Source organism: Astyanax mexicanus, chromosome 11, assembly GCF_023375975.1.
Source record: "Astyanax mexicanus isolate ESR-SI-001 chromosome 11, AstMex3_surface, whole genome shotgun sequence".
In the NCBI taxonomy this organism is placed as follows: Eukaryota; Metazoa; Chordata; class Actinopteri; order Characiformes; family Acestrorhamphidae; genus Astyanax; species Astyanax mexicanus.
The window spans coordinates 12,667,459-12,683,333 of record NC_064418.1 but is presented as its reverse complement, the minus strand read 5'-3'; the positions used below and the strand labels follow the sequence as shown (position 1 = coordinate 12,683,333).

The following is a 15,875-nucleotide window of genomic DNA, read 5'->3' as shown; positions in this document are numbered from 1 at the left end:
ACCTTTATTTCCCATACTGAGGAAAAAATATGAGAAGGCCGATAGTGGCAAACAACATTGTTTCAAATGAGACCAACCGGAGGCCTAAGACAGTAGAATGGTGATTAAAATGTAAGTCTACTATTGTGTAAAGGTGAATTATAAAATGCCAGTTTGCTGTGTAATGAGATGATGGGTGATTCAAAGCATTTGTACAGTGGGTGTGGTGGCGTTTTAAAATAGATTCTTTCACTTTCATGTATACGCCATGACTAAGGACTAATGTATGAACTTGATGTAAAATGTCTAGCTGAAAAACATTGTATACTGTACTTAGGAGAGTGTAAAGCACTTAAGACAAAAAAAAAAACATTGTAATATATGTTTGGGTAAATGAACATTGTGGTTTTATTTTACAAACTACTGACAACATTTCTCCCAAATTCAAATAAAATATTGCAATTTAGGGCATTTGTTTGCAGAAAATAAGAAATGGTCAAAATAATTGAAAAAATGTTGGCTTCCCATTACTCCAAAATTCTACAGTAAAATCCCTCAAATTATTATAATTAATAGTATGGAATTTAGTCTTCTTGAATTTAATGATGCCATTTGATGGTCATGTCAGTTTATTTGCCTTCACTTTACTCCAAATAGTTACAGTAATTTTACACAAAACAAAAAGTTGGATAGATTGTTATGAATTTAGGGGTGTGATATGATAACCCTTTGATTTGCATGTTTTGCAGGCCTCTATATATGGTCCATATAAATAGTCAATTGTCCTACATATGCCATCCAATTATTCCAAATTTCTACAGTAATATAATTTGAAATTGAACTTAGTATTATGGAAAGTGCTTTTCAAGACTTAAGTGGGTTTTATTGATTTTCTTCTTTAATAAGACTTAAATTGTGGTCTATCCATAACGTAATGTTTAAAATATAGTGGATTTAACCTGAAAACAGATGTATTTTATGTTTATTAAGCGAAAGGTCTGCATTTTCAAAATGTAACACTGTTCTTCAGATAGGTAGTTGTCCTTCTGATGTATATTTGTTGATTAGAGCTGGTTAAATTATGTTTATTATGCTGCGCTGTAGACGTGGCTCCCATAATACACAGTTTAGGCATGTACTTCAACTTTCGCCCAAATTAATCTTTTTTTTTTTATTAAATATGTTCATATAGCTTATATCTGTTAACATGCTTTACATTAGTGCTGGGCGATTGTGGCCTAAAAAAATTATCAGATTTTTTATTATAACCGTTTTTTTTCACCCCGTGTTTGGTGGTTAGACCTTTTGGGTTAAGTCGATTAATTGAGTGAATTAATGATTCAAAACATCGTGTTCTTTTTTTAAGCTTACAGCCCGGAGAAACTCACAAACAAGGACACTGATGGTACTTAAGAATGCGGGTTTGTGACTGACAATTGAGAAATAAAGCACTAAACGAGTCACAGGAGAAACTTTGAAGGAGAGATTATTATTGTTTTCCACAATTAATGACGGATCCTCACCGGAGAGCGATGCTGCTGCTGTTTTTAAAAACTGTAGGATTTATTTTAGATGAATATATGCTTTATCCCACCGGGTGTTTATGTGGAAAGTCCTGGAACAGTGCTCGCCCTTTTTTTTTGGTACGAGCCTTAGACCGAGCAGAATGATTAGTCTGTGGGAGGCGCCGGTAACCAAGGTAAGATGAATAAACACTTCAGAAATGAGGAGCATTTTCAGATATTTTAGATTAAAAAGATAAAATGTCTGTATGTAAAATCCCATTAAAACTGTAATTTGAATTAATTAAATTAATCGTGAAAATCGCCCAGCACTACTTTACATATTTGTATTTTTAATACATTGTTATTATGATTACTTTTATGATGACTTTTAACAAGCCTGATTTTTTGGTGCCCTACACGCAGTGTGTGATCCACGTGTATGGAGCATTGGCACTGCATAATACATTGATTGCTCATACTAATGTTGCTGCTTATACTGTTCATTAATAAATTACAATACAAAAACTAATCATGAATGAATATAGGAAAAATCCAAAAGAAAAATACAAGCTGAGGTTTTGGTAAAGTTTTATTTTTAATTGAACCCAGAGCCAGAGTATAACTAAAAGCCAATTCATGCTTTAAAAAGGGCCACGGGATTAATTCCTTCCGTAGTTTAAAGCCCCACTAAATAGGATTAAGATTTTGTGCTCATGGGCTCCCCCTACAGTTGCAGAGTGTAATAAATGTATACAGCACTGTCGTAAAAACCTCCCCCCCCTCCATCTCCCAGGACTTTTAATCTACAATACCAACATATTTTATATATATATATATATATATATATATATATATTAATTATATGTTTACAAAGTTCTGATTGTTGTGAATGGAAAATTGTTATATAAAGACTTCTTTATAAGCATATAGGCTACATATTTATAATTTACAGCTATATAGTGGACCGTCTTATCATATGTGTACAAAATTATGATCACTGTGAATGGAGATACGTTAGATAAAGACCTGTGTATAAGCATATACATACACTACCGTTCAAAAGTTTGGGGTCACTCAAACAATTTTGTGTTTTCCATGAAAAGTCACACTTATTCACCACCATACGTTGTGAAATGAATAGAAAATAGAGTCAAGACATTGACAAGGTTAGAAATAATGATTTGTATTTGAAATAACATTGTTTTTACATCAAACTTTGCTTTCATCAAAGAATCCTCCATTTGCAGCAATTACAGCATTGCACACCTTTGGCATTCTAGCTGTTAATTTGTTGAGGTAAGCTGGAGAAATTGCACCCCACGCTTCTAGAAGCAGCTCCCACAAGTTGGATTGGTTGGATGGGCACTTCTGGCGTACCATACGGTCAAGCCGCTCCCACAACAGCTCAATGGGGTTCAGATCTGGTGACTGCGCTGGCCACTCCATTACCAATAGAATACCAGCTGCCTGCTTCTGCTGTAAATAGTTCTTGCACAATTTGGAGGTGTGTTTAGGGTCATTGTCCTGTTGTAGGACGAAATTGGCTCCGATCAGGCGCTGTCCACTGGGTATGGCATGGCGTTGCAAAATGGGGTGATAGCCTTCCTTATTCAGAATCCCTTTTACCCTGTACAAATCTCCCACCTTACCAGCACCAAAGCAACCCCAGACCATCACATTACCTCCACCATGCTTAACAGATGGCGTCAGGCATTCTTCCAGCATCTTTTCATTTGTTCTGCGTCTCACAAACGTTCTTCTTTGTGATCCAAACACCTCAAACTTGGATTCATCCGTCCACAACACTTTTTTCCAGTCTTCCTCTGTCCAATGTCTGTGTTCTTTTGCCCATCTTAATCTTTTTCTTTTATTAGCCAGTCTCAGATATGGCTTTTTCTTTGCCACTCTGCCCTGAAGCCCAAAATCCCGCAGCCGCCTCTTCACTGTAGATGTTGACACTGGTGTTTTGCGGGTACTATTTAATGAAGATGCCAGTTGGGGACCTGTGAGGCGTCTGTTTCTCAAACTAGAGACTCTAATGTACTTAGTGCTTAGTTGTGCAACGCGGCCTCCCACTTCTTTTTCTACTCTGGTTAGAGCCTGTTTGTGCTGTCCTCTGAAGGGAGTAGTACACACCGTTGTAGGAAATCTTCAATTTCTTAGCAATTTCTTGCATGGAATAGCCTTCATTTCTAAGAACAAGAATAGACTGTCGAGTTTCAGATGAAAGTTCTCTTTTTCTGGCCATTTTGAGCGTTTAATTGACCCCACAAATGTGATGCTCCAGAAACTCAATCTGCTCAAAGGAAGGTCAGTTTTGTAGCTTCTGTAATGAGCTAGACTGTTTTCAGGTGTGTGAACATGATTGCACAAGGGTTTTCTAATCATCAATTAGCCTTCTGAGCCAATGAGCAAACACATTGTACCATTAGAACACTGGAGTGATAGTTGCTGGAAATGGGCCTCTATACACCTATGTAGATATTGCACCAAAACCAGACATTTGCAGCTAGAATAGTCATTTACCACATTAGCAATGTACAGAGTGTATTTGTTTAAAGTTAGGACTAGTTTAAAGTTATCTTCATTGAAAAGTACAGTGCTTTTCCTTCAAAAATAAGGACGTTTCAATGTGACCCCAAACTTTTGAACGGTAGTGTATATGTTTTTTTTTACATATGTACAGTAGAATGTTATTACTACTAAAATGTAGTACATAAATGGTGGAAAATCCACCTGAATATAAGCTACTTTTTCCATCAGAAAGTAAAAAGCACATAACAATAATTACAAACAATCTGAACTGCATCATCAATTTGTCTTTTTTTGCATACAATGTTAACTTTATTGTAAAAACGACTGAAACAAGACATTTCTTCTGTGTCTACAACTGATAAAACAGCGTAGCACAGAGTAGCACTGTTAGCCCTCACCACGAAATAAGCACAGCATGAAATAATATTAAAACAAAAACACAGTATCAGTAAAAGCTTTTACAAGCCCCAGACTAAAATTTATATTTCAGTGTGGAGCAATATACTGCAAGCTAAGAGCTCACTAATAGTAGCTCTTAGCTCACGCCAATGAGTGAAAGAGATTCCTGTATTTATTCTTGTCGGGTCTATGGGCTGATTAATCTCCATCACCATTAGTGTCCATCACCATTAGTTAGCGTCTGTAAAAGAATTAATCAACCGGGTTTTTGTAGTCCTTGTAGAACTGTTATAACTTCAGTCGGAAAGCAGGTCACAGTTCTGGAAAGAGGCGCAGTTCTCGCAAGCGTTGGCCGCGACCGCCTAGGAAAACTTACAGAGTCTGGTTTGAGCTCAGAGAAGGCCAGCACAGACGCAAGAGAGCTCCTATTACACCTCAATGGATCTCTGCAGTGAGGATGAAGCTGTAATTGTACTTCTTTAAAAAGATAAATTATCAAGGAAATCCTACCTAGTGTACCTTTGAGTTGCCTTGCTAATGTAGTATAAAATAGGAAGTACTTGTATTTAGAAACGAAAATTGTCCAGATGTTGTGTCCAGATGTGCCTATTTACAATCCTAATATATTATTAGCATTAACAAAAACAAGCTTAGTTTCATCAAAACTCATTCCATATCATGCTCCTCATTTAACCCTGCCAAGTAGTCGTTAGCTGAATGCACGATCTGACTAAAGGCTTCCAGCATCAGGCAGTCCAGCTTCTCATCGGACTTGTTCTCCTCACTGTAGTTCTTCACAGGGAAGATGCAGCTCACTGGAACACCCAGCTTGTTACTGCACTCCATTACCTGCAGAAACACATTTTTAATCAATTTATCTGTTATCCTATTATTATGGAGTACGAGCTAGTACGAGTGTGACTGACCTTATCTCTGATCTTCTTGCTTTGGTAGATCTTACCCAGGTCGTTCTGTGTCAGCTTGCACCCCTGGTCCACTCTTGTCATGAACAGCACTTGAGGAATTTCTGCAGTGCAGAAAACAGAGGGACATGAGCCTTACAGATAACACACATGGACAAACATTTAAAATACTTTACTTTAAAATGCTTTATTTGTTTGGTGGTAGTCTGTAGCTTCAAAACGTTTAGTTTTTCACAGAAATTCCAGCTTCAAGCGAAATCCAGATCGGTTTGTTTCTTTTGAGAAAATAATCTGGTCTCAATCTGACCCAAGTATGAAATACACTCATTTTATTTGAGCTGTTCAGGTGTAGTTTAACCTGATATATTAGCCAGATTACTACAATAGCTAAGAACAAACAGTGTCTGTGCTGCTGCTTCATGCTAAGCTGTTTCACACTGCTCGTGACCGCACCACTCAATTTACTGCATCATCCCATTAAAAAAAACACCATAGTTTACTATAAGTTTAAAAGCTTAGCAAGATTTGTTTCTGCATTCAAATGTTAAAGCAGCTTCACATTGCACAAATATACGTGCTGGTCTGAAACACAAAACCTGGTCAAAGAATTACTTAATTCAGACAGCTCTGACCAATCAGAGATGGCAATGTGCTAACACGATTTGGTGTGTTTAGGTTTGTGCCAGTGTGAAAACAAACCAAACACTCCAAGCGAACAAACTCATTAACAGATTCAGACCAGATAAACTAAAGCACAAATTGAGCACAAATTGAGCAACCATTCACTCAAATTAAAGAAATTGTGAGCATGGATTTTAAACCGATCACTTGATTCAATTATTGTTTTATGCAAGATCCCTCCCAGGCTCCGTCAGATAGAAGGGATTGGGCCTTTAATTGAAAACTGAAGCAGCTAAAGCATTCACACACCACAAGTGCACTTGTAAATTCCTTAAATGTATATATTTATATACAGTACAGACCAAAATTTTGGACACAGCTTTTAATTCAATGCGTTTTCTTTATTTTCATGACTATTTACATTGTAGATTCTCACTGAAGGCATCAGAACTATGAATGAACACACGTGGAGTTTTATGTACTTAACAAAAAATGACCTGTCCTCCACAGTCACCGGACCTGAACCCAATCCAGATGGTTTGGGGTGAGCTGGACCACAGAGTGAAGGCAAAGGGGCAACAAATGCTAAACAAACTCCTTCAAGACTGTTGGAAAACCATTTCAGGTGACTCTACCTCTTGAAGCTCATTGAGAGAATGATGCCAAGAGTGTGCAAAGCAGTAATCAGAGCGAAGGGTGGCTGTTTTGAAGAAACTAGAATAAAACTTTAGAATAAAAATGTTTTCAGTTATTTCACCATTTTTTGTTAAGTACAAAACTCCACATGTGTTCATTCATAGTTTTGATGCCTTCAGTGAGAATCTAATGTACTTAGTCATGAAATTAAAGAAAAGGCAATAAAAAAGAGAAAATGTGTCCATATATGTGGACACACCTTCTCCTTTTCAATGCCTTTTCTTTATTTTCATGACTAATTACATTGTAGATGGATTATATAGTGAACTCACCTAATTTAGTCGCTGCTGCTCTGATCACCTTCATTTTCTGAATGGTATCGTCATTCATTAGGGAAATTCTGTCTGTTGGAATCACACTCACTAGACAGTGCATCCGGTCATTCAGAGTGGGGTTGTGGATGTAGTATTTGCTTGTATTGTCTATTGCACTTGCAGGGTTAAACTATACATAAGAGAAAGAAATGTATAAATATCATGAAGAAGCTAGGATTGGCTTTATTTTGGTTTTATATAATTTAGTGTGTGTGTGTGTGTGTGTGTCTTACTGCGTAGTTGTCAGCTATGTGGCCTTTTAAAGCGTTGATGATGTCTTCAGCGTGCACCCCTTTTGTATCTCCATCTTCTAGACCCATCCCATCATACATGGCGAAAGGTACATTCCGAAGACTGAACTTCTTAAACTGTTTTATGTGATGATAATAATAAAACCATACATGTAATTACATAACGAACAGACCCAATCAGATGGAAGAATTAAATCAGATGAAAATCTGAAAAATTGAGACATGTGAAAAAAGTAGAAGTGTTAAATGTACACGATAACAAACTTAACCTAGTTAGAAGCAGCACTGATAAGGCTGGATTAGTGGCCATGTTTACATGCAGCCAAATAATCCGTTAAAATTCAGAATAATGGCCCAATCGGAACAGAACACATCCATGTATACACCTCAGTCTGAGTAGCCGGATTGAGGCTGCTCCAAATACAATATCTATCCAATTGAAATGGTGAATAATCCTTTATAATAAAATAATACTATCCAATAATTACCATGTAAACTCCTGCATTCCATTCCATTTTCGCACAATCACACATACACAGCTGGAATTACTGGAATAGAGGCTTTCATGGAACGTTCAAGGTATCTTAAGTCAAGTAATGGAGTACAAATACTTATAGTGCACTATAGGCTCCTGTGACCTGGCCCACATTTTGTCCTTAATGACATGTTTCTACTTACATTTCTTATTATTGGCTTATTACATTACATACTTATATTACATTACTTATTAAGATGGCGGCACGCAGTAGTGCAACACCCTAGTTTGAGACGTTTTTACGTCAGTTCTGAACCCAAATTTACGTGCCCCACAAGTGAGTTATAGCAGATCCGAACGTTTGAGGATTAAGGACAGTTTGGCCAGTAAACAACAACTATGGACAATAATATCCAAGCAGGCAGACAACAGCTCCTCGGCGCTCCGGCGTGGGGGAGCAGATCGCTGCAGACAAAAGGCAGGAGGAAGTGGTGTGAGCGTCGCGCGCCGGTGTGCTAGCCAGGCTAAAGGCTAATGCAAACTGACCCCCGATTTCGTCGCTTTTCCTGTCTAATGTCTGCTCTCTGGATATAAAGCTGGATCTGCTGCGGCTGAGGATGAGTGTTTCTGAGGAGATGAGAAACTGTGCTGTGATTTGTCTCACGGAAACCTGGCTGAACCACACCATGCCGGACTCAGCCTTCCAGCTCACCGGCCGGCAGCTCTTCGAGCGGATCGCAGCCAGCTATCCGGGAAAGCCCGGGGAGGTGGCTTGTGCGTCTACATAAACTAAGGTTGGTGCACAAACTGCGTGTTGGTAAACAGCCACTGCTCTGAGGTGACTGAACAGCTGACTGTGAAGTGTCGCCCTCACTATCTAGTTTTTGGCGGTGTTTGTGATTGCTGTTTATATAACAGTTAGTTCCGACCTCACAATCTGATTGGTTGAAAAGTGATCTAGCTGTGATGATATTTGTGATAACATCACGGCCTTCTCACACTAAACCTGTATCACTCCGCCGACGCGTTGCCGAGTAACGACGTATATACACAGGACACCCGCACCAGCGTTAGCTTAGCACAGGCTAGAGCTCAGCCCGCAGCACTGACTTGTCTTTTGTGGAAAAAAGGGTAAGAAAATCGCTCAGTTACTGCCATCTGACAGGCAGAACGCTAACCAGCAAGGCTAGGCTAAGCTAAGTTAATGCTGAGCTAAAAAGCAAGCTACGCTAACCTAACCACAGTCCAGCCAGATAGCTAAAATCAACACGACCCAGCAAAACAAGCAGAAATACTCAAAAAATGTGCAGCTTTCACCTGAAGATGACTCCGCAGAGCAGGAGAGGAGAGTATCAGCGTTATTTCATGGTCCTTATGTTACCATCTTCGCTTATTCCCAGTTTTGCTTTCAAGCTAACTTTCGTGGTGTTAGTCTGTATGAACCATACACCGTTATGTAGTTAAGTTTCAGTTCTGTTACAGTTGTGGTGGAACTACTTTTTGGCGGAAGGCACATTCCATATTAAAGTATTTTCAAACAGTTTTTCTTTATTCATTTTGTAAAAAGAAACTGTTGTATAAAAGCAATAGAACACTTGAGGTCGTGTGTTATCACAAATAACATCACGGCTGTGATGATCTACGGCACTCGCCTTGATGTTATTCGTGATAACACACTCCCTCTCGTGTTCTATTGCTTAACCCTTTCATGCATAGAGGTCACTACAGTGTACAGCTGTTTAAAAGTGTTTTTTCTCTATAAATGTTTGCAATTTTGGGCACTGCTGCATATAGTCCACTCTAGTGAAGGCTATTGCATCATCCTATACAAAAAAATCCCATTGGCTGGTCATTGCAATGGGAAAAAGTAGTCAGTGAAACCAAGATGGATGACAGGCAGGGAGAAAGACCAAACACCTCGGCTATTTCTGTTTCTACCTTCTATAAAAAGCTACCATTGCAGGTAAAAAAAATATAATTAAGTCAAGTAACATCTAAGGTGACATATTATGTACAGATTTTAAATTTTTTTATTTTATATTTGGAGGAAATGCGGCTTAATCATGTGTCCACTCAGTTGTACATCATGCATCACTAGCTATGTTTCAACTTCAATGTAATGTCAATTACTACCAATGTTGTTCTTAAAATAATTCATATCATTTAATGTTTTGGCTGTAAATCAACTTCTTTATGTTTTTATAATGTAATTTGATTTTTTTTCTTTAAATCCTTATATTTTGTAGAGCTCAAAAAAACAGGCATACAGGGTAATAGAGGAGTTTCCAGACTCAAGTGAGGAAGACTGTGCTTCTGGTAGCAGTGATGAGGAATGGCTGCCAGTACAGACAGGTGCAAGCAGAGAAGTAGGGTCAAGCAGTGGTAGTGAAGTTGAGGAGTCTGTAAATGTTGCTGAGGGAGTTGAGACTGAGGAAGGAGATGAAGCTGATGAGGGAGATGAGGCTGTTCAACCTGAGGGACCACCTTCCAGGGCTCAGGGGAAAAAAGCAAAAGAAAAGAGTGTCAGAAATATCTGGAGAGCTAAGGATAACCAGTTTGAGGGAGACCTGCCTCCTTTCTTAGGGGAGAGCAAGATGAATGTTGAGGGAGCAGATCCAATAGATTTCTTCATGCATCTTTTCACCCAGGATATGATCAATGACATTGTGCACAATACAAACCTGTACGCTGTCCAGAAAGGAAAAGACAAGCTGGCATTGACCTCAGAGGAGTTCAAAACATTTCTTGGAATTAATATGGTAATGTCATATGTCAGATATCCTAGATCCAGAATGTACTGGTCATCAGAGACAGGACTTCGTCTTGAACTGATAGCTGATGCAATGCCAGTGAACAGATTCGAGCAAATTCTTAGGTACATGCACTTTGTTGACAACTACTCACTGGACCCCAAAAATGCTGACAGGTTTGTCAAAATCAGACCAGTTTTGGATGCACTCAAGGAAACCTTCCAGTCAGCACTTGACCCAGAAGAATTTCAGTCTGTCGATGAGATGATGATTCCCTACAAGGGACGCCTGTCTATCAAACAATATGTCCCCAAAAAACCCAAGCCCTGGGGAATTAAAGTGTGGGTCCGAGCAGGATCCTCTGGGTACATGTACAACTTTGAACCCTATCAAGGTCCAGCTGGAGGACGAGGTGAGATCAGTCAGCTGGGAATGGCTGGAGATGTAGTCATGCGCCTTTGTCAAGACATTCAGGACAAGAACCACAAGGTGTTCTTTGACAATTTCTTTTGCACTATTCCCCTCCTTCAGGCACTGGAACACCAAGGGATCTATGGCACTGGCACATGTAGAAGCAACAGGCTCCATGGAGCTCAAGAAAAGCTGAAAAAAGAAAAGCAAATGAAGCAAGAAGGAAGAGGATCTGTCTCTGTCGTGACCAATGCTCAAAACATCACTATCACACGCTGGTTGGATAGTTCAGTTATTCACATGGCCTCTTCCTGCACTGGCCTGTCCCCAACAGATGTGGCACAGAGATGGAGCAAAAAAGAAAAGCGAATGCTCAACATCCAAAGGCCATTTTCCGTGAAGTTGTACAATCAGCATATGGGTGGAGTAGATCTCATGGATCAATGTGTTGCCATGTATCCCCACCGACGCAGAAACAAACGGTGGTACATCAGAGTGTTCTTTCACTTCCTTGATGTCACAACTGTGAATGCCTGGCTCCTTTATAGAATGTCTGGAAATGAAGCAAAGGATCTGCTGCACTTCAAGGCGTCAATAGCTCGTGCTCTTATCAATGCAGGATCCGTGAAGATACACACCAGAGGAAGACCCAGTGCTACTCCACCACCGGCAAAACGGAGAGCAGTGTCTAAGGCCCCCCCCGAGATCCGGTATGCCCATGGAAACCACTGGCCCCAGCTCAAGGAAACAAAAAATGCCAGCAGATGCCAAGATGCAGCATGCACACGAAGAACCAAGTACATCTGCATGCAGTGTCTTGTAGCTTTATGCCCTGGATGCTTTGGCAACTATCATAGAAAATAGTCTCAGAAATGAGCAACAAGCATGATTTGACAGGAAATATGACACATGCTATCAGATACTATGAGATGATATGTTCAATTTAGAGACTTAACAGTTCAGAGACTTGCCAAGAATACAGTATGATAAATACCAGTTACAGTCAAGAATATACAAGGTTCCGCAGTTCAGAGACTGTTACTTGTGTCACACTATCCTCCTCAGTTTAGAGGAACCACCATTTCAACAGAATGTCACATTACAACTGTATAACTAAATTACAAATATGCCTATATAACTACCAAGTTATTACATTGATGATTTTTTTTTTTACAATAAAAAATGCATGAAGTACATTTGAGTGGACAGATAAATATTTCTTTACTGAATAAAGATAAAAACTTTTTTTTTTTCAAAACTTGTTTTACATCCCTAAGGATGTATAAAAACACGTAGTAAAAAAATCCTGACTGAATTTTTTATAATTCATGCATGAGAGGGTTAATTACATAGCACCGGATGCTAATGCTAACATTGGGCTGAAGGAGCTTTATGACAACATCATCTCGCTTCAGAACAAGAATCCGGACGTGTTCTACATGGTAGCGGGCGATTTTAACCACGTAGAACTGAAGAACACGCTGCTGAGGTTTTACCAACACGTGAACATTCCAACGCGAGGTAATAACACGCTGGACTGTGTTTACACCAACCTGAGGGACGCGTACAGAGCCTTCCCCGCCCCCACCTCGGGCTATCAGACCATATCTCCATCATGCTGGTCCCTGCATACCACCCCCCGCTGCGACGTTCCAAACCCACACAGAAGACCATTACTGTGTGACCCAGTAATGGCGATGCTGTGCTGCAGGACTGCTTCGGCTGCAGAGACTGGCAGGTCTTCAGGGAGGCTGCTGAGTGTGGTCTTTTAGGGTATGTCTCCACCAGCTTTGTACATCTAGTGACTGAATTTTTTTGCCCATTCTTTTTTGCAAAACAGCTCGGGATTAGATTGATTAGATAGAACGCGTTTGTCAACAGCAGTTTTCATTTCTTGACTGTGTTTAGGTCTGGACTTTGACTGGGCCATTCTAACACATGAATGTTTTGTTTTAAACCATTCCTTATAGTCCTGGCTTTACGTTTAAGGTCGTTGTCCTGCTGGAAGGTGAACAGCATGATGCTGCCACCACCATATTTGACAGTGGGAACAGTGACAGTGTTCAGAGTGATGTGCAGTGTTAACTTTTCACTACACATAGCATGTTACATTTTGGTCTCATCTGACCACAGCGCCTTGTTCCACATGTTAGCTGTGTCCCCAACATGGCTTCTGGCAAACTGCAAACAGGACTTTTTATGGTTTTCTTTTAACAATGGCTTTTTTCTTGCCACTCTTCCAGAAAGACCACATTTGTGCAGTTCATGACTAATAGTTGTCCTGTGGACAGTTTTTTTCCCGTGCATCTGAGCTGTGGATCTCTGCATTTTGTCCAGAGTCACCATTTACCTATTGGCTGCATCTCTGATCAGTGCTCTCCGTGTTCAGCCTTTAAGTTTAAGTGGACGGCCTTGTCTTGGTAGGTTTACAGTTGTGCCATACTCTTTTCATTTCCAGATAATGGATTGAACAGGGCTTTGTAAGAAGTTCCATTCGGTTTATTTGACCTTCATTGGCACTATCACTCATGTCACTTTCCTCTACTGAGATGCACAAAAGCACCACACTGTTAAGATACGAATGCGCCAAAGTCAGGGCGCACATGGCATCTTCACGATACCAACATGCCTAAAACCCGCCTGCGCAATGCGCAATTGACCAGTGCGCTATAGATCGCTAAAATTGGTAAAGGCTAAGCAGAGGTTCATCTGAGAGATGTAAAATCACACACAGCATCTTTTAGAAAGCTGATTTAAAAGAATACACATTTTCTGACTGAAGCATAAACTCACTTTTACTGTAAAGCTCTTTGTTACTTCTGCTGCAGCCAGACAGTTGATGAACTGATGTCCTTCAAATATGCTTTTGACAGTGTTTATGATGCTGGATTTCCCTGCTCCGACTGGTCCATGCAGGAGGAAGCGGAGCTCACTGACATCCTCCCGACTAATTCTAAAGGTCTTTAGGTAGCCGATCATTGGATCTTGACTAGAAGGGTACAAAAAGGAAACAAACTAATCAGTTGCTAGAACCGTATATGATATTTATATGATACGGTTACGCTCCCCAGTCCCTTTACAGACTCTTTCTCTTTCTTGATCTCCAGCCATCAGCATTTAATCAGCACTTGATGTCTAGATTAGCTTCACCTGAGTTCTAATTAAATTCAGCTGTGGATAATTTGCACTTTTGTGCTTTGTTTAAATAGTGTTTTTAATAAAGTTAGGATGCTAAGTGATCCCCACCTCACCTTCCTCATTCCAGAGAACCCAGTTCCACTGCCCCACAGATTAATGCTGGCTGGGTTTACGCTTCTCTATCCCACATCTGGTTTTAGACATGGTGACAGATTAGTACATCACTGTTTTATCTGCTCTAGATAGTCCTGTTCTATTGGCAGTAACTCTCTACTAGACTAGACAAGCTGCGTGCATACACGTCACTTATCACGTTAAATCGTTTTATTCTTATTTTATGTTAAAACGTGATAGTGGACCTACCTACACCGGACGGTCCTCCATGGCTTGAGTTCTGTAAGAAATAATGCAGAGTTAATGCAGAAATCAACTGAGATTACAATTAGTCATTAAAAAGCTTTATCAAATTCACCTTGTGAATTTATTATATTCCCTGAGTTGTTTACTACAATGTTAATGGAGATTGCTATATTAGATATATACTCTGTGAAGCACTTAGGTGGCTCTTATCTGCGGTGCCGTTAACTTGCGATTCTAAGGCTGGTAACTCTAATGAACTTATCCTGTGCAAAAGAGGTAGCTCTTGCTTTTCCTTTCCTGTGGCAATCCTGATGAGAGCCAGTTTCATCATAACATTTTTGAATGTCCTTTGAGACTGTACTTAAGGATACTTTACTCTGAAACCCAAAAAATGGCCTATGGTCACTCTGCAGGAGCTGTAGAAATCCACAGCTCAGGAAGGAGAATCTGTCTACAGGACAACTACGAGTTGTGCACTCCAAATCTGCCATTTATAGAGGAGTGTATGTAGATGTGCAAAGCTGGTAGAGACATACTCCAAAATACTTACAGCTGTAATTGCAACAGAAGGTGGCTCTGTATTGATATAAAGCTTGTCTTGGATAAGCTTAAATATATATAAATCTACAAAGTAGATCTTTAAACACACACACACACATATATATATATATATATATATATATATATATATATATATATATATATATATATATATATATAGTCAGAGTCAGAATTCTAACATACCAACAGTGACATTGGCATTGCACGAGACACGGCCTGATGAATTCTCTATGATCACAGTGTAGTTTGCTTCATCTCCTGCTTCAGCATTCCGGATTTCCAGACAAATCATTGTGCCATTTTTTTGCGTGTTGTGTTTGCCTTTCACACGATCCAGTTTGTGGCCGTTCTTTTCCCATATCACGTTCACCTTTCCTGTGTTTATCTCACATTGCAGAACCACATTGTCTCCAATTTTCACATGTTTATCAGCCAAAAAGGTGTAAAATTCTGTTGGAAACAGATAAAAGAGATTATCTGAAAATGATCCTTAATCTGCATACAACCATAATCAGATTTACATGAGAATGATCCTATTCCTTACTCCTCCAAACTAAATCAAACAGGTAAAGAAAACCCAAAGTCAGAGTCAGACTGTCAAATCTGTCGTAAAATACATTTGAAAGAAAAACTGAATAGTAGGAGGATGCTTTCAGATTGACTGACCTTTATTTCTTAAAGTATTTTCTTTTTACTTGAGTAGTTCTTGCCATAAATTATTATATTTCTTCTAATATAACAATGTGATCCAATGTAATATTGGATCATTATCCTCAATAAATAAATTACCAATTATAATATTTTTGTCTCATTTGTTTAACTGGGTTCTCCTCTTTATCTACTTTTAGGACTTAAGGTGTGAAAATCTGATGATGCTTTAGGTGATATTTATGCAAAATATAAAAAAAAAATCTCACCAGGTTTGGGACGGGGTCGCTTGAAAATGTTCATTTTTAA

The 15,875-nt window shown here is 39.2% G+C and overlaps 1 protein-coding gene across 1 annotated transcript; it reads right to left on the bottom strand.

Annotated features, from left to right (window-relative positions):
- Positions 1 to 4,625: 4,625 nt before the first annotated feature.
- LOC111190661 (interferon-induced protein 44-like) lies at positions 4,626 to 13,944 on the bottom strand. Its single transcript, XM_022664384.2, has 5 exons — positions 13,653 to 13,944; positions 7,206 to 7,340; positions 6,931 to 7,102; positions 5,345 to 5,445; positions 4,626 to 5,267 (listed from the first exon to the last, which is right to left on the bottom strand). Exons 1-5 carry the CDS (start codon positions 13,836 to 13,838, stop codon positions 5,085 to 5,087), a joined length of 777 nt encoding a protein of 258 aa, XP_022520105.2. The 5' UTR covers positions 13,839 to 13,944; the 3' UTR covers positions 4,626 to 5,084.
- Between the last annotated feature and the right edge of the window lie 1,931 nt (positions 13,945 to 15,875).